Raw genomic sequence first — 24,099 nt, 5'->3', positions numbered from 1 at the left:
AAATAGAACAACCTTCCATCAGATTCCAATTTTATTTTTAGTTAATCTTCTTACACTGTTTTCCACCTGTCTATATATTGTTGATTAAATAAATAATATTCAGATGAAGGGGTGTACAGTATATGTTCTAGACTTGTCAGGATATTTTGCATGAACAGTTAATACAACTCAGCAGATTTGACTTCATTTGGTCAGGCTGTTAGAGTTAGTATGCCATGGGTGTCATGAAAACTGTTGCGTTTCTGTACAACATAAAACTTATGGCAAATTTACTAATGGAGTCGGGTAAAGGCACCATATCACTTCAGAATCAACATGTAAAGTGTTAAGACTTGCATGAAAACATGTATGTGTAAATGTGCATACAGAGTTAATCCTGAGCTCCTGCTACGGCTTCCACCAGGCAGTCTCAATGTAGGGTGCAGAGAGCATTCAGTGGCTGTTGAGAGGAACGCTGTGTGTCACACACACACACCGAATACACCATCGGAGCTGGACCGGCTCAAGGTCTCCCAGTAAAGTTTGTCCGCTCTGACTTCCCTTCTGATACAGAGAAGAGGCAGAGAATCGCTCGCCAACTGTCAACAACAGTAAATCATTGTCCAGATTTTCCTCACAGGGAAAGGATCTCAAACTCTTCATCTTCTGAATCAAAGAACCTCTCCAACCTGTCCGAGTCTGAGAAATCTGTGAAACGAGAGGAAAAAAAAAACAAGTTGAAATTAATTTTACCTGAGCTGATTTTTCTGTATAACAGTTCACTCACCAGGGGTTAGGTTAATGGCGTCCATGCTGACCATGTGAGAAGGCTGACTGTCTACTAGTTCAAACATGGGCAGGCCTCCTCTCTTGCAGGACATCTGGTGGAGAAAGACCCTCGTGTTATCACGTACGCATGTCTGAAACCGGAAAGTGATGCTACATTGATGCTGACCTACCCTTCTGATGCGCATGCACCAGTCATCAAACTCATCTTCTGTTCTACAGAAGAAACCCTGGCAGAGAACACAAGTCAACTGTAGATATCCGAGAACGTTTTCAGCTCACATTCACAACAATGAGTTTTAAATTTAGATACATCAGATGCACGGTTTCAAACTGGACATAAGTCATAGACGTAGTTTTGTGTTGTACATTTGTTACAGAAGTGCATATTGAATCTAATAAACACCCCTAGACCTAGAGGAAATCAATAAGTCTCTGCTACCGCTGCAATGGACGGGTCCAGCTCACAGATGTGCATGCGACAGGGCGGGTGCTGACAGTGGTACGTCTCATCAGGGACTTTGCCATCCGCACATGGCTCCACCGCAGGCTGAGTGGTGTGGGGGTCTAAATATATGAGCTCTTCTCCTGGGGGGGAGAGTGTGTGTCCATCATTAGATTGCTGCCTTAGCTCAAGCAGTATTAATACAGTGGGCATGGCAGTTACCATGCTCAGCTGACTAATAGTCTCACAACCACATGAAGAGACATACCAACATAACCAATGAAGTAATGGGCACTGTTGGGTTTCCCCCCAATAACACCCAAGGACTGAGGCAGCATGAAGCATTGCTGTGAACCGAGAGTAGAAGGTTTTATTTTTGTCTCAGTGCTTGGGACAGCACTCCTAAAACACTCCTCAGAAACTTTCAACAACAACATAAATGAAATAAACCAGACGCACCCTGGAGCACCTCACCTTTAGGGTTTCGATGTAGGCCTCATTTATGTCGCTCAGGCCCAGCCTGAGGGGAATGAGAAGGATCAGGGGCTTCCATAGAGCAGTCTCCTCCTCGGCCAGAGCGCATGCCCCCTCCAGGCAGCCATTGAGCTCGCCCACCCCCTGTGGTTCAGAGCGGGCTTCTACCACGTCCAGCCAGGGCATACACAGACGCTCTGCAGCGAGGAAAACACGCACACAAAAAGACAAAAAAGAAATGGATAATGATTCAACGTGACCTGATTTGGAGAAGACTAGCGTCATTTAAGACATACATCCAATTGATAGGAGCTTCACTTGTACAGGCTTTTAAAAAATATTCTTATATTTTCTCTTACAGTTAGCAAAATAACTTTATTCTGTCAGCTGAATGTGTTTCTACAAGGAACTGTTGTCCTGTAATAACAGTAATATGCTGCAAAATTACAAAAAACATTCATGCAGGCCTGTCTTTAACCCTGCAGCACACAGAAGTCACTTAAATTTTTTACTCTAAGTCATGACAACAGGAAAACACCAAACAGCTGCACTCACTGATCTCCTCAATAACCACAGTGTTGTCCATCGCCACATGTACAACTAATCTGCTCCACGTATCAAACACGGCCAGCTTTCTGAAAGCACAAAAACAAATTTAACAAAGTGGACAGACAGCGCTTTAATTCTCTAGTCTGCATGATGCCGCCGTTCTCCTTCATCACTTGATGCTGGATCATTATCTGGTGGACAAAAAAGACATTGAATATGGCTGAACACAAGAATCACGTAGTGGAAGCACTGATGAGTTTGTGAAGGTGGCAATGTGTCTGGAAAGGAGGCAAATCAAAACTGCAAACATGGAAGTAGGTAATGCACAATTTGACATGTAAAAAACTTTTATAAATTACAGTATTTTCAGAAGAAGAAAATATATCCAGTATATGTCAGATATCAAGAATACACAATGGGCCTCATTCACAAAAAGTTCACAGTCAAAACCTTGTGTTTAAATCGTGTGTACGACAGTCTGACACAAAAATCTGATTCATCAATGTTCTTACTCTAACAAATTTAGAAACCTCATCAGAACATGCGTATGCAAATATAATGAAGGATCAGCAATCTTTACCCAAGATGGACAATGTATTGTAACTAAATTTATTTATAAAATACTTAAAGATAAAACATAAAACCAAGAATTTATAATGATTTGACTAAATGCACTAAATAACAATGATCACTTTTCGATTGCTCATATACATTACATTTTGATTTTGCAATATAACACTTTATTTGCAATAAACAAATATCATTATATAAGTGAAATAAAGCATCTTTCATGCTGGATGCAACTTCAGACCGCACCCTCAGAGGAGAGAGGATTTTTAGAGACTACACAAACATGTTCCTTGAATGGCTTATTGGGCGATTTCCACTGCAGTGGAAACATTTTGAAAGAATATGGCTTTCCTTGGCCCCATGTCTGAAATGGTGACATAAATTTTTCTGCCATTGTGAAATTTTTTCTTTTTATTTTTGGGGCCATCTCTCACAACTTCAAACCTTTTTGGTGACGTTGTTTGGATTGTAGTATTTGCAAATTGCAGGAACAATCCTTTCACTTTAGAATGATTCTCATACACCAATACAAGTTGTTGAGAAGAAAATTGGCAAGTGAGCATGTGTTATGAATCTGATGGTGATTTTGCATATACGCTGAGCTTGTACGCAGAGTAAGAAACATGTCTGTGCATTTATTAGTGAATGAGGCTCAATGTGTACAGATGACATGTACCTGAAGAAGACAAACCTAACTATTATTTGTTTCAAAGAAAACAAACAGTCAGAAGTCATTGACCACACAAACCAATAATCCTGTGGTTTAGTTAAATCTGTTGGATTCACAGGCCTTCCAACTTAAATATCTTTGGATTTTAGTCTTTATACTTAATGACAACAAGCAAATTGAAAATGTCGTTTTGCTCTCTGGGAAACTAAGGCTGACATTTTCAAAATGTATTTTATCAATTGTGAAAAATAATGAACAGAGAATTGATAATGCTCATTGGTTTCTGATAAAATATAAAAATGGTGACCAACTGTAGCATCTGCTGTACTCACTTCAGAACCTGAGCGACGGTGTTGGGTCCGTACCACTGGCCTATAGGCTTTCCCTCTCCAACACCCATTTGTGCTGCAGCAATTAGGAACAAAACACAAACTTTGATGCCCATCTGAATGAGTCCTAGACTGTTCAACAGGTTTAACACTCTGCTTACCGATCTGATGGATGGAATAATAGCTATCCTTTTTGTCAATAAAGGCATTGAGTATACTGACGTAATCTTCTTTTTCTTTCTGGCCTTTGACCCATCTCCAGTCTGAAAACAGAGACACTCATTGAGACTGTTTAAAACCAGTTCCCCATTGTCATTTATATTCACTGGAGAGGAGCTGTTAGTCCACACAGGGATAGAACCTGGTGTCATCTAAGTGCATCTGTATCCACTGAGAATGAATGGAGATACTTCAGATTTTTACCTCTGCCCAAATGTCTGCACACCAAAGCTTCACCCAGGATCATCTGGCCACACCGCAGCATGCACCCCCAGCCTGTGTCTGACGTGGGCCCTGTCCCACCTGAAACACAATGACGAATCATGCATGAGATCCCTCTTTGTGAGTCAATGCAAAATTTCCATCACTCAAATCTTCATGTTGGGTTTTGCTAAAACACATTTTTTACGTACCGATCGGTGGGAAGTTTTTTCTGTATGTTAGCCACAACCGTGACGTGACATCTAATAAAATCTCATCTTTCTCTGTGAGGAGAAACGGCCATATTATAACACGCCCAGAGAGATATACTTAGTACATTGATTGTCTATGACTTAGACATTCACTTCTGTCTCATAAACACTTTATGAGTCCCACTTTTACCTGTGAGAGCACTATATTCCTTCCCCAAGATCCACACAGGCTCTGGAGTCTCAGGAAAGTCTTCAAACTCCCCAAAACGAAGTGTGTCATACGTCAACGTAGCTGCAAAAGAGGACCACAGTCAACTGAAGTATACACATCCATGTACATAGTGTACATATTGTATATTTATTATGTAATATGCTTGTTCAGCCCCCTTGGCCGGTCACACCCTGAGGAAGATCCTGGGTCAAAAGAGGTCTTCCTCTTTTTAAGACATTTTCATTAAATACGTATACTCAAATGAATAAGAAATGTATTGTGGCTCAATGTCAGTGTGACTAAAATAAGACCCTAAGGCTTTAAATTGTAGACTGTAACTATATTGGAAATTAAAACGGACAAATTATTAATCACTGTGGTTCTGACCACTAACCATCTAAAGTAAGTGTCAAGAGGGTTAATCAATTGACCAAGTGACAAGAATTTCAATATTTCATGAATATTGCTCCACATCTACTCTAAACTACCTTTAGTATTTTTAAATTGAATATGTCTGTAGATTTAATTGTTGGAAGACTTATCAATGACAGATTTGACAAAGAACTGCCAATGATATCCTGACCTGAATCCAACATTTCTCAAAATCCAACTGGGTAGTCTTATCTGCTTGTACTCTAATCTCGTCTATCTGGGGAATGTTTACATACTTAATAATTCAAAACTATTTTAAGTCAGACTCTCTGTCATGAATGTAAAGTCTCTTCCCTGACCATCACTGGTGTTGCTTTGTTAGGTTTCAAATAACTCCAGAAACACACAACATTTTACAACTGTTCTCAATGACCAGGTGACACTCCTCACGAGAAGCACGGTGATCTTAATGTCTGGTCAGTGAAGTTGCTCTTTAATAAATGACTACACTACAATGGCATACAGTAGACTGAACACCTCCAACAAGGTCCAATAATCCCCTTTAATTCAAAAATAATTCAAGGTTACTTGACGTGTGGGACTCATTATTTGGATTTTCACCAAATTGTACACAACACATTCTTTCACCAAGATTTATTATTACTTCTTGAAAATTTCAAGAAAAAGTGTGAAAGTAAAATACAGACATGAGTAACAAACACTTCAAACGGTATAAAATTATTGGGGGAAACAGTCGTAGACAGACAATAAAATAAATAAAAACGGAATGTTGTTATTCGGACAGCTACTGCACATTGGAGACCGTATAAAATGGTTATACTGTACTGCTATTTAATTGGCCTAAACATTTGCGGTTTTCGTCAACATCTAAGTCCCAGTCAACTGCTAACTCACCTTGAACTCAAAGTTCACAAACTGGCTCAACACCGTCAGTTCCTAAGCTTGTAAACAGAAAGCTGTAATTTGCAGTTTCATAGCTAAATAGTGAAGGAACGCTGCAGTTGAATCAGAATGTTCTGTCCCGACAGACTGATCGTCATCACTCAAAACCATTATTCAAAAACACCTGAGCCTCAGGCCAGTCCACACAACCCCTTTAACAGCTGACAGACTCCCGTATTCCAGCTGTAGACTAATAACATGTCACGGTGACAACGCGTCCACTGGGATGTTCATCTTGGGCGTAGCATAACGTTGATCGATCCAAGGACAAAAGGCAAACTGTTAAGCATGAAACTTAACAAGGACTCGCTACATTAACGGAGGTGACATCTGTACAACATGCAGGGAGATACGAGGCTGTGTAGCAAGCTGTCAAAGCGGGGAATCCACCGCATTTACCAGGAGCAGCAGGCTAATGTTGGTTAGCAGTTAGCTTTAGTCATCACTTTAGCGGGCTAACGTCGCCGAGACCAGAGAACTGAGAGTTGACAATCGGAAAATGACAGAGCGGGAGAAGTATAGCAAGTTAAGTTTTTATAATTATTGTATGGCGAGTAAAGTTTGCCACGGGGAAAGAAAAAGGTTTATTTTACCACAAAATCTAGCTTACCAGCATCCATCCCGACGTGTTTCACCCTATCTGGTTTGTTGTTCTCTGCACTCTGACCCGCTTGACCAATGGGATGCGAGTCCTGACTTAAAATTTGGAAAGAGGCGGGATATTTCCTACAATAACCAATTAGATCTGAGAGGGGAGGACTCTAGTCCAGATCATTTTATCAAGCCAATTAATAACTGCTGACGTATCTGTCCCGTTGGCAACGTTTGTTCCGGACCTTCAGAGGTTTTGCCCGCCCTAAACCGCCTCTGATTGGCTGAATCTGAATCATTTCCTGTCGAGGACATCGCACCAAAAATAATTTCAATAACCCAAATTTCAAAATGTAATAGAAAAGTTTATCTAATTAGACTTAATCTCACAGGTACAATATTACACATATTCTTATAGTCACCAAATTCACACTGTACAGAGTTTAGAAGAAATGTAATTGCAGAAATAAGTCAGGACTTCTTTACTTTGTAGGCACCTGAAATAAAAATGCTTATTTCTCGAGCTGTTTCTCATTGAGAGTAGCACTGTTAGGTTAACACTTACAGCCCATAATGAAAAAAAAAAAGTGATGTATGGGTAGAAGAAGAAGTATACTTTATTTATCCCGCAAGGGAAAATTACATTGTCACTCAGGTTAGTATAGTATACAGGCCTCCTGAACACAACACACAAGGGGGCCTGTAACCATGCAGTTAGTACATACAGGTACACATCAAACTACACACATCAGGAGGCAGAGTGACGGGCAGCGGCTTCTGTAACGCGCCCCAAATTGAGCAGCTTGTAGGGGGGACGGCGCCTCGCTCAAGGGCGCCTCGGCAGTGGCTAGGAGGTGAGCCGACACCTCCCACCGTCGAGGTGTCGGTAAGAGGGTTTCCTTCCCGTTTGGAGGAAGAAGGCTGTTCGTTTGGTCACTGACTGTAACCTTGCCACAAGATCAATAAATCCTGAAAAGTTTTTTGTCATAAATGCATGAGAGTTGGTAGTATTTTCAGTGTCAGCGTTTACTTTTGTAGTCAATTAATAGCACAATTAGCATGCAAACATATTTTAATCCCTACAAAAATTAGGTAAAATGTATAGCTACTGCTGTATGTAAAACGGATCATTTGAAAATATGCACATGCTTTATGCCAATCTGGAGCCTCCACAGAACTTTAGTGTAACAACAGTGAATATGCAACAAAAATGCTGAGGTTAAACAATATTAACTAACAGGTTTATAGTTTTTCAAGTCTGCCTTCAAATGACTAATTTACACTGACAGTTCTATACCCATACTCTGCTTCTGTGTATTTGTGTGCACCTAGTTAATTTAGTCTCTCAATCCCTCCAGCAGATCACTGAGTTGGAAAAGTAAGTGGTGGAAGACAAATTCTCCTCTCCTCATTGGTAATAAAGATGTTATGACTTGTCCGCACTTGTTACAATGTGATTTTGGTTCCTGTGTGGGGTGCCCACACAGGAACCACAAACAAAGTGTTACATTCTAATACATACTTCATTAGAATGTAACACTGCTGAGGACAGCAACATAGTGGAGTGCATGTGTTGTGAACCGTCTGTTATAATAAAGATATAAGTAAGGATGGATATTGCTTTAATCGTCTGTAGATAGATAGATAGATAGATAGATAGATAGATAGATAGATAGATAGATAGATAGATAGATAGATAGATAGATAGATAGATAGATAGATAGATAGATAGATAGATAGATACTTTATTAATCCCGGAGGAAATTGCATATATCCACTGCTCAGGCATTACATAACAAATAATACTGGATAAACACCAGGAGAAAAGGAAACATTGACATCACAGGACATACCACAAGACATACATTACACTAACAGACAGGCACATGCAGCACTAACAGGACTTATATACTAAACTATAACTAAAATATAAACAGTATAAAATTTAAAAATATTACAGTATTAAAATATAAACAGTATAAAATAAAATCTAAACAGTATAAAATTCAATTAAAATATAAAACAGTATAAAAAATAAATAAATTATATATATATATACAACAGTATAAAATTAAATTTAAATTAAATTAAATTAAATCCATATTCAACCCCGTGCTGACCTCGCCACCTCCCCCCCGCTCCTCCTGAGAGAGTCATTGTACCCCCTGATGGCACGGGGCACGAAGGAGGACCTCAGCCTCTCTGTGGAGGTGCTGTGTGACAGCAGTCTGCCGCTGAAGGTGCTTCTCTGCTGGGAGAAGGTGGTGTGTAGGGGGTGCCTGGTGTTGTTCATGATGGCCTTAATTTTAGACATGGTCCTGCTCTCCAGAAGCATATCCACAGAGTCCAGGCTCAGCCCGACCACTGAGCCTGCTCTGCGGATGAGTCTGTTCAGACGGTCCATATCTCTTTTCCTGGCCCCCCCACCCCAACACACAATGGCGTATGACAGCACACTGGAGACTACGGAGTGATAGAACATGAAAAGGAGCTTAGGACAGATGTTGAAGGAGGCCAGCCTCCTTAGGAAGTACATCCTGCTCTGCCCCTTCTTGTACACACAGTTGGAGTTGAGTGACCAGTCCAGTCTGCTGTCTAGCTGCAGTCCCAGGTACTTATAGTTTTCTACCACCTCCACCTCACTGCCTTTGATGATCACCGGCTGTGGAGAGGGAGGTGCCCGCCGGAAATCCAGAACCATCTCCTTTGTCTTGGAGACGTTGAGCTGGAGCTGGTTCTGTTGGCACCACTCCACGAAGTCAGCCACCAATGCCCTGTACCCCCCCTCATCACCCTCCCGGATACATGCCACTATCGCGGTGTCATCGGAGTACTTCTGTATGTGGCATGTATCCGAGTTGTGCTTGAAGTCTGATGTGTAGAGGGTGAAGAGAATGGGGGATAAAACGGTCCCCTGTGGCGCCCCCGTGCTGCTGGTCACCATAGAAGACAAACAGTCCCCCATACGGACGTACTGGGGTCTATCCGTTAAGTAGTCCGTGATCCAGCTCACGAGGTAGGGGTCCACAGCCATGGAGGTCAGTTTATCCTGCAGGAGCTGGGGCTGGATGGTGTTGAAGGCACTCGAAAAGTCGAAGAAGAGCACTCTGACGGCACAGCCCCCGGCGTCCAGATAGGAGAGTGTGCGGTGGAGGAGGTACATGACAGCATCGTCAACCCCAACCTTGGCCTGATAGGCAAACTGGAGAGGGTCCATAGCACCCTGCACCTGTGGACGCATGAGCTCCAGGACCAGTCGCTCTAGGGTCTTCATTACGTGGGAGGTAAGAGCGACCGGTCGGTGGTCGTTGAGCTCAGTAGGGCGTCCTTTCTTGGGTACAGGGACAATGCAGGAGGTCTTCCACAGTGACGGGACCCTCCCCAGCCGCAGACTGAGGTTGAACAATCGTTGCAGGGGGTCCCCTAGTTCCGAAGCACAGGCTCGGAGAAGTCTTGGGGAGACCTTATCTGGTCCAGCCGCCTTGTAGGGACGGAGCCTCCTCAGCGTTGTCGTCACCAGGTCTGCAGTGATGATGGTCTCGGTCGTGGTGGGAGCAGGAGGTTGTGGCGAGGTTGGAAGTCCAGTGGTTGAGGTGGGGCCGTTGAGCTTCGCAGTTCTTGGAGTGGGCTCGGGAGAAGTGGCAGGGGTGGAAGGAGAGGAAGCACAGGAGGAGGGAGCATCAGTGGAGCGGTCTGTAGGGCCAGGAGAGGCCTGTAGGCCAGGAGAGGTCTGTAGGCCAGGAGAGGCCTGGGACGAGGAGCCGGGAGTGGTGGGGGAGCTGAACCGATTGAAAAAGCTGTTAAGTTCATTCGCTCGTTCAATATTCCCCTCCACAGTGCTGCGCCCTTTCCCGTGTCCGGTGATGGTTCTCATCCCATTCCAGACCTCCTGCACTTGGTTGCGCCCCAGCTGCTTCTCCAGCTTCCTCCTGTACGCCTCCTTGGCCTCCCTCAGGCAGAGTCTCACTTCCTTCTGGGCCTTCCTCATCTCCTCCTCGTTCTTGCTCCTGAACGCCCGCTTCTTCCTGTTCAGGACAGCCTTGACTTCCTTGGTTACCCATGGTTTGTTGTTGGGGTAACACCTGATTGTCCCGACAGGGGCCACGGTGTCCACACAGAAGTTCATGTAGTCTGTAAAACACTGAGCTGCCCCCTCAATGTCTTCCCCATGTGAGCCCACAATAACATCCCAGTCGGTGGTCTGGAAGCAGTTCCTCAGCATCTCCTCTGCTTCCGGGGACCACCTCCTGACCTGTCGTGTTGTTGCTGGCAGCCGTTTCACCAGCGGGATGTAGGTGGGCTGTAGGTACACTAGGTTATGGTCTGATTTACCTAGTGGAGGGAGGGGGGTGGCGGTGTATGCCTCCTTAGCATTAGTGTAGAACAGATCGATGGTTCTGTTCTTCCGTGTGGGGCAGTCTACACACTGGACCATTGTGGGGAGAGATGAGTCCAAGGTGACGTGGTTAAAGTCACCGGTGATGATGACGAGCGCCTCCGGGTGCCGGGTCCGAAGAGCAGAGGTGGTCCCACAGATGGTCTCTCGTGCCGTCTCAGGGTCCGCCCGTGGAGGGATGTAGACGGCGAGGACGATGACGTGTGAGAATTCACGCGCCAGGTAGTAGGGTCTGATGCTAACAGCTGTTAGCTCCAGGTCGCTGTTACACAGTGTTGACTTCACCGTCACATGTCCCGGATGGCACCATCTATCGTTGGTGTAGATGATTAATCCACCTCCTTTCTTCTTACCGGCGGTGTTTGTGTCCCGGTCCCGGTCCCTGTATAATCATTCTATATAGTTTAGCGTACAAACAGAACAGAATGAAACAGCACTCACGGTTTAATCCGACACTGGCCTAATATCAACATTTGTCACACTCTCATTATCTAAGATCAATATTAATCTCCCTTTTCTAAGCCCTTCAAATAAAACATTTTAATTGGATTATGAATCCTAGGTCTATTTCTGAATGAGAAGAAATTCTTTGTTAACACAAACATTATAAATTTTTGTTTTCTCACTCCAACATTATAAAAGACCATATTAATCACGTGAGACTTTTATTAATGTATTTTAATTTTTTTTAATTTAAGGTGGTTATTATCATAATCATCATTATCGCTGTTGTCATTTCCTAATCGAGCTGCCAAAAATCCATCACTGCTGTCTCTGTCACTGTTTGAGTCCTCTAATGTAGCAGTGATGAGGGTAACATACAGGTGATCCTTTTTTGTTAAGAATTATAATTTTGCATTAAACTGTAAATTGATCTTGCTACATCCCGAAAACCTAGTTTGTCAGCAATGACCACAGGACCTTTTGGAATTTGTCTCAACTGTCATGACTGGATCTATAGACGGATCGTTTTTGTATTTGTATGGGTTACTTTTGTCACGACAGGGTTACATCTTTTCAGTTATTCTTGTGTGTACTGTATGCTCTTAAAGAAACACAGGAACAACTTTACAAAACCAGAAATTACCTGTTAAGTTTTTTTACTTTTACTGGATCCAGGCGGTTTTGATTCTTCTATATAATATTATAACCAGAATAATGGATATTAAATAATCAATGGACAACACATAACTTATCAAAATTGATGCGTGATTGAACTTCGAGTAAACACAAGCAGTACTGTCTCAATGCGCCTCAGCCTCCCACCATACGCCCCACCTCCTGCCGCTCAGTCTGCTCTCCTATTGGCTGAGGGTTAGAGGAGAAGGCGGGGCCGCGGGCCTGTGGGTGTGGCCGGAGTGAGGGATGGAGGCTGACAGGTTGCAGCGTCGCCTCAGCGGACCCCATCCTGCCGGCGATGCGCTGTGCGTTATGACGCGTTACGTGCCTGGACCGTCATTATGTAATGCTGCTGTTACAAGGCGATAAGTTACCGGGGACAAACTGACGGATGGCGAATTTGGGGACAGATGACGGTGTGTTGCTTTTTGACGGATCGCACTGACTCCTGCTAGTGGTTAGCACAATGATAGGGGGGAATAGTGGCAGATCGGTGTGATCGAGGCTCCGGGGCATCAGTGGCCTATCCCTGAGGCGCACAGACGTCTGGAGCCTTCAAAGGCTTCGCTGCGCGTTTCCGTTTAAATTCTTTCTGTTATCAGTGGGAATAAACCAATGCGGGTTTCCTGCAGAGAGGAAACAGGTTCGTGTTTTGTTCTCCATAGCACAGGTTTCATCCATCAGCCACTGAGCTGCAGTTTAAACAATGGCGGGTCCAGAGCAGTGCCAGAAGCAGCAGCAGCAGGTACAGGTGAAGGCAGAGCACATAGATGAAGCTGAGATGGCCCTGCTGGGGATCAACATGCTGCTCAACAACGGCTTCAAGGAAAGCGACGAGCTCTTCAAGCGATACAGGTAATTATTTTATGATTAATAGAATCAGAGTCAGTGTGTGTTGCATAGCTGAGTTCTAGGTAGGATGAGGAGTTGGAATTATCTCCTAAAAGTCTGAAAAAGACGTGAAAATGACATCCAGATCTCCAAGTACAGCATGTACTGTCAGATTAGAATGAACAAAAACACTCCTTCATGCATATTATTTTTTGTATCTATCATTATGAACTTAAGGGACTGTTATGTTGCCTCTCTTATACTGACCTACTATTATTGTTTCTAAAAAAAGAAGTACCATTTTCAGCTCTGTGAATAAAACCCCTGCAACAGACCCCAGAATGTTGAGCGTATGTATACTCCGAGCTTTTATAAATCCAATGAAGACACGTCATCAGATTTACAATAAATATATATATATCATTTGGAAGAATTTAGCCTTTTTTCCTGTAGACACTGGGCAGTGGAGTTCCTTTGTCTAACAGATCTCTGATAGATCTGAGCATTGGGATTATTTCTGCACCTGTTTATGTCTACAAGAGAGGTTATCAATCACAACCTCTTTTATTTATAGGCATGTGATTTATTCTTGTCAAGTCTTACTCCTTCCTGTTTTCCTTTAGGACCCAGAGCCCACTGATGAGCTTTGGGGCCAGCTTTGTTAGTTTCCTGGTGAGTTTCCTGTCAGCTGCTGAAACACCAACAGAAATATCAGCTGCTGTTTGTGTTCAGCTGTTACAATTATAAAGAAGGCACTCACTAACAAGACCTGATATAACCTGATCTGTCAAATTAGTTGCATCATTGTCACCACCGGAATCCTCTTCATTGCTTTTCCATCCATTAACATAATGGACGCATCTTCCTCTCAACAACAACACAGCTCTTGTAGAGAAGCCCATTACAGTAACACTGCATCCATCACTGATGCAAGACGGAGATGTTTCACAGTGTGGCGGTCTCACACACACACATACTCACACACAGCCACTTGCTCTCATGATAAAACCCACGCAGCGTGAACTCAGAGATGATGTCACCCTCTGTACCCAGATGCAAATGTCCGAAGGGCAGTGGGGGTAGTCATATTTGACCATCATGACGTGCATTCATGCATAAATGCAGCAAATATTAAGAAAATGTATCAGTAATATAAGAATACTAAAATAAAACATCAACCTACAGTAATTAAATCTAAATGTCACCACATTGTCTGAAGATATTTTTCAGGCCTGAGTTTAAAAATAATCGTTTATGCAGATTTTATTCCTACATGGAAATTTGCCCTTCGGTCTGGTTTATGTAAGTTGTCCTCAGCTGGATTTTTGTGCCAGTAGTCTAAATGTTGGCATCAGAGAAACTTTAATTTTTAAAAAATCATTTTAAAAAATATCATTCATATATGCCACTATAGTGTACCTTTCAACAAATTCTAGGCACAGTGTGCAACAGATATTCACATTCTTTGACCTCTCAGCAACTGTAAAACCTATTACCTGTCGTCTGAATGTTTAAATAATCAAAAAATGAAGCATTTTAATGTGAACACATAAAGCAAAATCTTGCTAAATAAGTGTCTAGCATTAACAAACCAAATTGACAAGGTGCTAATGTCAGGTTAGATGCAGTGTGGTTAATCTTAGAATTGGATCTGAGAAACTGATTTGTATTTTTGCAGAATTCAGCGATTTATACTCATGTAATCAGTTACAGTCAATGGGAAACAGAGCACCTATTAATACCTGCTGTTTACTAATGCAGCAATCATTTTGTGTAAAAATACCTGATAGATACCTTCATGTTGTCTTGATGATGTACAAAACAATTTTAGATATGATTTGAATATTGACTATTTGATGATAGTTGTGACTGACTGTCTCGTCATCTGGTTCACCAACCTCATTACTTGGTGTTAAAGGCTGTAGGTTTTAGCCACAGGTCAAAATGCAAAATGCTGACAACACATTCATTTGAATCAGATGGGGAGTAAATTATTTCTTTACTCGTTACAGAGAATAGGAGATTTCTTTGTGATCTGTGCAGGGCCTTTTCAGCCCCAAACACATCAGTGCAGATGTCACTCAGATCTTCTATTCATTGTTAAGCAGAAAGAACCCTATGTTCTCTGTGAGGCGCCTCCCCTGCAGTCAGAGGAAGTCTCTGGTAATAAGCCAGCTCAAGCATAGATCACTACTGTAAAATTAGATTTAATGCATCACTGCTTTTGTTTCATATGTCAGAGAAAAAAACACATTTCTGGCATTTCCTTATAGAATGCAATGATGACTTTTGAGGAGGAGAAGATGCAGATGGCCTGTGATGACCTGAGGACCACGGAGAAACTGTGTGAGAGTGACAATGCTGGAGTCATAGAGACAATCAGAAACAAGATCAAAAAAAGTGTGAGTACAGCACTTTGGGCCGTTGAAGATATCGTACATGGACTGTTGCATTGTAGTATAAACCCAGGAGCTAGCTTTGCCGCTGTGAAAAGCAACTGAAACCAAGTGACAGAGCTGACACTAACCTATATTTTCAGATATTTTCTCATGCTTCATGATGTGTTTAAAAGTTGTTGCAGGGAGTTCATGTTCATCTCCTCGGCATCAGGCCTAATGATGCTGACAGAAGTGAGATCATGCCGAGCCCACCCATAGATTCAGTTAGTGCTTCTGTGAAATGTAATCATCTAAGTGACTGAGGGGCAGTGGGGGTAGGCGGGTAGGAGGGTTGGAGGGCGGGGGTAGGGGGGCAGTCCAGCAGCATGGGTCATTCAAGAAACGCCTCATTATTTTGGCAACTTGCCTCTGAGGAGTAATGAATAATGTGCTTACTGTTTGTGCTTACTGCTTATTGAATGTGTGTGTGTGTGTGTGTGTGTGTGTGTGTGTGTGTGTGTGTGTGTGTGTGTGTGTGTGTGTGTGTGTGTGTGTGTGTGTGTGTGTGTTACAGATGGACTCCCAGAGGTCAGGGGTCGTCGTTGTGGACCGGCTACAGAGACAGATTATCGTTGCTGACTGTCAGGTGTATCTCGCCGTGCTCTCCTTCGTCAAGCAGGAACTTTCAGGTGATTAATTTTACCCAGAAGGCATTGTGTCTTCATTGTGGTGTGCATCACTCTGTAAATTTAATATAGATACATATACATGCAGAGGACAAACATTATTCACTTACATTTGGAAGTACTACTACTGTAGGAGGAATAAATTAATATATGTTGTTTGCATATGATTATTGCATAGGCTGCATGAAAAGTCAGCTGTATTAGCGTCAAAATGTTTTTGTTTATCAATTCATTGTTGTGATATACTGTTACAGCAGGTTGATGAATTGATTTTTAACTTGAAAAAATACTTAATTTAAACTTTTTTTGATAAAGCATATGTCAGAATGCAGACATGCTGGCTCGCTAACATGCTTGTTTCAAGTGTGTACCAGGTTGGCCACGCTTGGTATAGATTAGCGCTGCTAACAACACGCCCTCACAACACGGCGGACCCGGGTTCGAGTCCCTCTCTGTGCGGAGTTCGCATGCTCTCCCCGTGTCTGCGTGGGTTCTCTCTGGGTTCTCCGGCTTCCTCCCACCTCCAAAAGCATGCGCTTCAGGTTGATTGACCGTTGAGTGTGTGTGTGCATGGTTGTGTGTCTTTGTGTGTGGCTCCGTGGTGCACTGGCGTCGTGCCCGGAGTGTCCCCTGCCTCACACCCTATGCCGCCGAGATAGGCTCCGTCTCCCCGTGACCCGCTGTGGGGGATATAGCGGCGGTAATCTGAAGATGACTGACTGACTAATTATAATCCATCAGATGTGGTGGAGTAGTATTTCTATTTGGCCTACAGTAGTGGAACGAAGGACAGGGAGGTAGTGTACGCATGACGTGAGACATTTCAACAGATTAATTGATCATTAATATGTTCATTAGTTCCAGACAAGCCTCAGTTACACTGATGAATGATGATACTAAAGAACATTATAGTAATGCTCCACTTCTGCAGCTCCATACCAAACCTCAAAATGCATCTTGTTTCTTGTCTCACATAAAAAGCTTATATCAAAGGAGGCTGGATCCTTCGGAAGGCGTGGAAAATGTACAATAAGTGCCACAGTGACATCAGCCAGCTGCAGGACACCTGTCAGCGGAGGCCCTCTGCCGGCCAGGTGTCCCTCTCCACGGACAATGGCAACCACAATGCACCGGTGGAGAACGGGGTGACGGCAGAAGCCCTTGACCGACTCAAGGGCTCCGTCAGCTTCGGCTACGGCCTCTTCCATCTGTGCATCTCCATGGTGCCACCACACCTGCTCAAGATTATCAACCTGCTGGGTTTCCCCGGTGACCGTCTCCAGGGTCTGTCCTCCCTCATGTATGCGAGTGAGAGCAAAGATATGAAGGCGCCACTGGCCACGTGAGTAGGCTGCATCATGAGCAGGACAGAGGGAGGCAGTTAGCATCAAAGGGAGGATGGGTACCACCGGTTTGTCCTGGAAGATAAAGAACTATGTGAAAGTTAAACATTAAATATAGTCATATTAAAAATTTCATATTATTGACAAACCTGCATTATTAAACACTTCTGTAGTCACTGATGTGATGCATATTCATCAGATTTTAGGACACGTGTTGTTGATTAAGGAAAGATTGGGTCCTGATTACAGAAAATGGATGGATGGATGGGTTGATGGGTGGTTGGATGGCTCCTGATGACAATGGAGATTGTGTTTGAGGAGCTTGTTTTCTGTTGTATTTGATAAAACACACACTATCTCAGCAGACGTTGCTGATTAATGAATTAGACCTGACTTCACGCAGCACCAAAATAGAGCTGTTCTTCGTGGGTTTGCATTTTCCATTGTGATTTAAATCATAAACCTATATTGATAGATTGAATAGGATCAGCAGAACAGTGGACCCAGTAAAATGGAAATCTATCATAAATAAAGAATATTGTTTATCATTCATTCTTGAGAAGTTTTAGACACACTGTCTTTGTGTTACATAGGCTGGCCTACATTGACTGGATTGTTTAATTATGTGATGATGAAGACGCTATTTTCTTTCTTGACTTATTTGTTTTGCTGATTATTGTGGGGATGTTAATGCATTCTATACAAACACAAAAAACATTTTGTTAACGTAATCTGTGGCCACAAACTGTAATATGGTGACGTGTTTCCAGTTTGTTCAGGTGCCCACAATAGGCCAAAAAACTGAAGAATTAACAGTTTGTAATATTTTGAAAACCAGTGGGAAACATGAGCAAACTGTTCGTGGTTCTGAGTGGGTTTTTGTTTTTTACATCTCTACTATCAGGCTTAGTCGCAACCAATGAAGTAATATCACTGGTAACCTTCTACTTTCACTATTGTATCATAAAATCATAATTATCAAATTAGTTCTGTGTTATATGCATATATCCATATGCATAACAAGACATGTTGGTTCACATGCTAATTTATAGCTTTTGACCTGCCAGCAAGTTTTTTTTAGAGTCTACCAGATTAGCGTTTGACTTTAAAAACTACCTTCAAGAGAAGAGTTCTGTCACATCGGCTCCATGTTTTTGTGTCCTAACCTGTTCAGTTTCGAGCTTCAGATGGTAATCCCATGTTGCCTCAGAGATGAACTTCCTGCTGTGTTGCACAGGTTGGCCCTCTTGTGGTACCACACGGTAGTGCTGCCTTTCTTTGCTCTGGATGGCTCTGATACACATGAGGGACTGCTGGAGGCCAAATCCATTCTGCAGAGGAAGTCAGTGGTTTACCCCAATTCATCCCTCTTCATGTTCTTCAAAGGACGAGTCCAGCGGCTAGAGGTACGTTCAACGGACCAGAGGTGGTGCCTGCCTGAGTCTGACCAGTCGAACGGTGAATGAAGACATTAGAATGAATGAATGAATGAATGAATGAATGAATGAATGAATGCCCTTTTTGAACAGTTCATTGTGATTTGTAAGGGTTTAGACTTTGACTTCAGGGATTTGAATTGATTTACGGTTTGAGACCAAAAACCAGACTAATTTAACTCATTTGCTGCCAGGGCTTTGTTTCAATTGATGTCCTTCGGCGGAGTTTCTCTCTGACGCTCCAGACATTTTATCGGTGTTTTCTTTCTGTTCTTGACCAATCACAAGGTGCTTCGCTCAGAGCGACACCGTGTTTGCTCACTCGTGAGTTCTGAAACACACAAACTTTGTTGCATCGTTAGCTGCCGCAACTTCCCCGTCTTCCTGATTCACCTTCCTCTGTTCCGCAACTGGATCAGCCGTCATGACACTAAATTCCATGATTAGAAACCTGATTTTCACTGACATTCTCTGTCATCTCCCAGCCCTACCTGTTGAAAAATGTAACTGACATCTATAGAAGTCAATAGCTGCCAGTGAGTTAAAAACTCTGACTTGTTTCTATCTTTCCTAAATTGTTCGTTGACTCGCCAACTGTTGATCCACCATCTTCTGTGTCATTTAACACATGACTGTGGTGTTTAAACGCTGTTTCCTGTTGGTGTGTGTGTGTGTGTGTGTGTGCTCTCTCTGCCCCCAGTGCCATATCAACAGTGCTCTGGCCTGTTTCAATGATGCACTGGAGCTCGCATCAGACCAAAGAGAGATACAGCACGTGTGTCTCTATGAGATTGGTGAGTTTTCTCATCGGGCTAGTTGTGACTTACTGAATCGTGCTTTAGGAGGAGATTTGAATGTGTCTGTTTGTCTTTGATCAGGTTGGTGTAGCATGATCGAGTTGAATTTTGAGGACGCTTTCAGGTCATTTGAAAGGCTGAAGAACGAGTCGCGTTGGTCTCAGTGCTACTATGCCTACTTGACCGGAGGTAAGCCTGTCACCCAGTGACGTATGCATACATTTTACCCTCTAGTTTATCATCTTATTTTGTCTTTGTCCAGTATGTCAAGGTGCTTCAGGTGACCTGGATGGAGCGAGTGGAGTTTTCAAAGATGTGCAGAAACTGTTCAAGAGAAAAAACAACCAGATAGAACAGTTTGCAGTCAAAAGGGTCAGTTACCTTATACATGTGGTTCAATATCCTCTTTAAAATGTCATAACAAACCTGTCAAAAAGGTTTTCCTCCTGTGTCTGACTGTTGCCCGCAGGCTGAGAGGTTGAGAAAGATCTCCCCAACCAGAGAGCTATGCATTCTTGGTGTGATTGAGGTGTTGTACCTGTGGAAAGCCCTGCAAAACTGCTCCTCATCTAAACTGCAGATCATGAATCAGGGTGAATGTAACCTCCATGTTGAAATAACCCAATTAGAGATTTCTACCAGTGACATTGTACACATTGTGATCACTTCCTATTTGTTGATCTCAGTGTTACAGAGTTTAGATGAAGCTTTGTGCAGAGGCCTGAAACACCTTCTTCTTGGTGCTGTTCACAAATGCCATGGAAATATTAGAGATGCGGTTCAGGTAACAATCTATCTGAGCAGTATCTGACTTCACATTTAATCTACACCTCTAAAATTCCCTAATTTAACATGCATGACCCTTAATCCTGTGATCTAGGCATTCCAGCTGGCTGCTAGAGATGAGTATGGACGACAGATCAACTCCTACGTTCAGCCTTATGCTGTCTATGAGCTTGGATGTATACTCCTCGCAAAACCAGAGGTCAGTCTGCCGTTCACAGTGTTGGGATTCCTTTTCTCTCACATTTTAATTGGATTGTGATGTGTGCTCACATTGTTTTCTATATGTTGCAATTCAGACAGTGGGAAAGGGAAGATCATTGCTCCTTCAGGCAAAGGTAAAGTAGAAATTTTTTTTTCCAAAAAATTGGACAAAATGTACCACCAAATAATTTACATTAGTATGTATAATTACAGATTCTAATGCATCTATTTATCTCTATATCTCTCTGTATCCATCCGTCCATCCACCCATCCACGCATTTTAGGAGGATTTTACAGGCTATGACTTTGAGAACAGACTTCATGTCCGCATCCATTCAGCCCTGGCTTCTTTGAAGGAAGTAGTGCCTCAGTGAAAAGGGAAACGACCATGGCTAAAGCTATGCTAATGGCTATTTAGTTTCAATCCATGCAAAACAACTGTGTGACATCCAAGTGAATAGGTTTGGGATAGTATTCTTATTAACACAGATAATATCATAGCATTACATAAAGTACCTTGAATTGGCCAGCATGACTAGCCTAACAGTGGCTAACAGGTTACATCTCCAAACTCTAGAGATATGGTACCGGTTCATTTTTATGCACTGGTGAGCAGGAGTCTAGTCAAGGTAAGACCATTTGGCAATTGGTAAAAAAAAATAACCCCAACTGTAAAACCGTAACATCTGATTTTTGCTTATCTGTTTTGTAGTATTGTCATAAACAGTGTACATTTACAATCAAGAAATGTGCATTTTTTCCAGGTGGGCTAAGCTAAGCTTGCTTTTTTCTGCCTTAGGGCTGAGGTATGCCAAACTGATCCCTGGCCTAAATATGAACATGATGAACAAAGACCTGTTAAACATGGGGAAAACAGCAAATGTGCAGATTTTCCCAAATCTCAGTTTATAATGTTTTTTAATGCCCAAATTTAGAAAGCCTGTAAATTTTCCCATTGATTTGTGAATTTAGAGGATTTCAGTCAAACATCATACTTCATTTTTCCCACAATAGACTGTGACTAATTAAGAAGATAGAGGTAAGTACGTTAGAGGTACAGTTTTTTTCTTTTTTCAAAAACATGCAGTTTCCACGCTTCAGTAATAAAATGGTAACAGTAATACTGATTATTTCCAATACTACATATCAACACCAGAATTAAGGAAAGAATTAGTAGGATTTACAATTACGTACATACCTCATTAATGACTCCATGGGTTCATTTTTCAGCTGTTCTTTCATCAGTCAAGAGTTTCAGCACTAACTTGTGACATTGCAAATGGACATTAAGTAATATCAGTAATGACAATAGGAATAAAGAAATTTTGTAGTCTCATTAGTTAACATTGGAATAGTTAAACAATGCCAAAAATGATCACCGATCACCTAAAATCACACATCGGAACCATTCTGCTGCTGTGAATTAGTTATTCACTATTACATTATTAGAATACATTTATGATAGTTGATAATTACTACACATCACAATGTCCTGATGTTTTCTACATGGAAACATTGCTCCTGTGCACTATGCATGGTATGGCAGGGTAACAGTGACTTGAAGACTGTATTAAAGTCAATTGTACCCGTGTGTCCATTCCTGCAAATACACTAAGGTGTCAACATGCAGTACCCTCTGTACTGTAATATTACCATTGAAAGGTGCTGCTAAATGTCAGCCTTGCTATTAAGTTATTTTAATAGTGTTTTCGTGGTACAAGATTTTCAGTTCATAATAGTCACATCGCAGAGGTTTTAAAGTGTAATTTATGGTACAGTATTTTAGTTTGAATCTTGAACTCTGATCTTAAATCTGACAGAAATATTATTTTTGTCAATTGAGGGATTTCAACAAATCCTCAACACAGCTTCACACTGTACATATGAACTATTCTGTGCAGAACATTGACTTTTATTAAAGAGCACTCTGGGTTTTGTCATGCAAGCAATATGAGTAAACAGAGGCCATCTGACATCAATGACTATCTGTATTTTCATTCTGTGTTCAAGGTTGTGGACGTATAGCTTTGTTTTTGCTCTCACTGGGCTGTCAAACAGAACCAGTCATCCTTGTGGCTGTGATCGATGTAAATGTGGTAAATGTTGAGGTGACCACTGTTTAGGTGGTCTGTGCGGTCAAAGTAATGTGATGGTGAAATGTCAGTAACATGCCTGCTCTACCAAATAATTACATCATTGAATTATTTATTTTCTTTTGTGAAGATTTGTTGAAGCTGAGGATGATGCTTTTCCAGTGTGTCAATAAATTGTTCTCCATTAATCTAATTAGAGGGTGTCCTTCTTTGACTCTGTTTTACTTTGTAATTAATGTTTTGTTGAGTTAATGTTTTGCTAAAGTTCTTGTACAAACACTAAATCAATACCACCACCAAGACCAAGTACTTGTACAATGATAATGTGCCAACCAACCTAGCTGACATACAAAACAAGTTAACAAACTAAGCATATCTTAGATTAAATTAAAGCCGCCGTCTCTAAGGTGCTGTGTTGATGAGCCAGACAGAGCCTAACATTATTTTAATTTGCGTTACCTTAATGTTTCTCTAGACGCCCTGTAGTTATTGGTCTCACCACCCGGGGGCGCTGGTCCAACACTGACGTCCTAATGACGGCAGGTCAGCCACCACTAATAACATGAGGGAGAGACAAGTTCACTCTCTTTTGGTTGGGCATGTGGTAGAAACAAATGCAGGGTCACTGTCATTCACTCTCATTATTTATCCAAACTGCTTGACACATAAAAACGTATTGCTTTGTTAGAGTTGGCAAAACTGGTTGATTTTATCAGTCGATCAAAAGAAACTACCAATTTTGACCAATTTTGAAATGAGTAGCTGTTTCAGGCAACAACGAAGGTCGAACAGCGGCTGTTTACAACTTCCTAAATGCTTTTGGTTTCATTTTTTATAAAGAATCAAGTTTATTGAAATTTAGGTCTTTGGTTGGACAACAGTACCAAAAAAACTCCAACAAAAAACAAACACTTGATCTCTGGGAACCTGCGGTGAGCATTTTTAAAAAAAATTCTTCTATGTTCCAAACTTAGAAATGAACAAGGCAGTCAGAGACTCCAACATCCTGCGACAACCCTGAATTCAAAAATTCCCCCTGACATACTGTACTTTCATAGGTCAGGGTCATTCAATAAAAGACCCATGATCCAACATGCAACTGGTGCATTCTATTTGTCATGAGATTTCAGAGATGTGTACCTAAAAAGGTATAAATATGAAAATGTTACCTTGACCTACTTTTTTAAGGTCAAGGATGTGATCTAATTGTCATCCCCTTGCCTCCCTAAATATAATGCCTTTTGTTTAATCTTTCTATCGTATCCGGTTCCTGAGATACTGTACGTGCAAAAATATCTCAGGATAGACTAGGCAGTCAGAGTCTGCAACATCCCGCGACACCCCTGAATTAAAATTTTTACCCTGACCTACTTTCATAGATCAAAGCTAGCGCTTTGATCTATGCTTTTACTTCCACTGGCCTACCTAGTCTTTCTATCTTATCTGCTTCCTGAGTGTACAA

General features: G+C 42.0%; 2 protein-coding genes across 3 annotated transcripts; one reads left to right on the top strand and one right to left on the bottom strand.

Annotated features, from left to right (window-relative positions):
- Positions 1-18: 18 nt before the first annotated feature.
- atg4b (autophagy related 4B, cysteine peptidase) lies at positions 19-6,667 on the bottom strand. Its single transcript, XM_068320206.1, has 13 exons — positions 6,591-6,667; positions 4,625-4,726; positions 4,435-4,506; positions 4,226-4,324; positions 3,964-4,065; positions 3,806-3,878; positions 2,240-2,319; positions 1,685-1,881; positions 1,479-1,557; positions 1,208-1,353; positions 939-995; positions 767-860; positions 19-687 (listed from the first exon to the last, which is right to left on the bottom strand). The coding sequence occupies exons 1-13, from the start codon at positions 6,598-6,600 to the stop codon at positions 614-616; spliced, it is 1,185 nt and encodes a 394-aa protein (XP_068176307.1). The 5' UTR covers positions 6,601-6,667; the 3' UTR covers positions 19-613.
- Positions 6,668-12,401: 5,734 nt separating this feature from the next.
- On the top strand, positions 12,402-22,815 carry LOC137598917 (tetratricopeptide repeat protein 39C-like). Of its 2 annotated transcripts, XM_068319485.1 has the most exons (14): positions 12,402-12,941; positions 13,541-13,589; positions 15,191-15,319; positions 15,870-15,984; positions 16,963-17,323; positions 18,562-18,730; positions 19,461-19,554; positions 19,639-19,746; positions 19,820-19,929; positions 20,027-20,150; positions 20,244-20,341; positions 20,438-20,542; positions 20,640-20,678; positions 20,829-22,815. In XM_068319485.1, exons 1-14 carry the CDS (start codon positions 12,793-12,795, stop codon positions 20,916-20,918), a joined length of 1,740 nt encoding a protein of 579 aa, XP_068175586.1. In that variant the 5' UTR covers positions 12,402-12,792; the 3' UTR covers positions 20,919-22,815. The 2 variants fall into 2 exon arrangements, with proteins under 2 accessions (XP_068175586.1, XP_068175588.1); XM_068319487.1 differs by lacking the exon at positions 13,541-13,589 and having other exon boundaries at positions 12,868-12,941.
- Positions 22,816-24,099: the final 1,284 nt, after the last annotated feature.

This window comes from Antennarius striatus, chromosome 7 (assembly GCF_040054535.1).
Source record: "Antennarius striatus isolate MH-2024 chromosome 7, ASM4005453v1, whole genome shotgun sequence".
Lineage (NCBI taxonomy): Eukaryota > Metazoa > Chordata > Actinopteri > Lophiiformes > Antennariidae > Antennarius > Antennarius striatus.
Note: the sequence above shows the minus strand (reverse complement) of the source record. Positions and strands in the feature narration are given on the sequence as shown.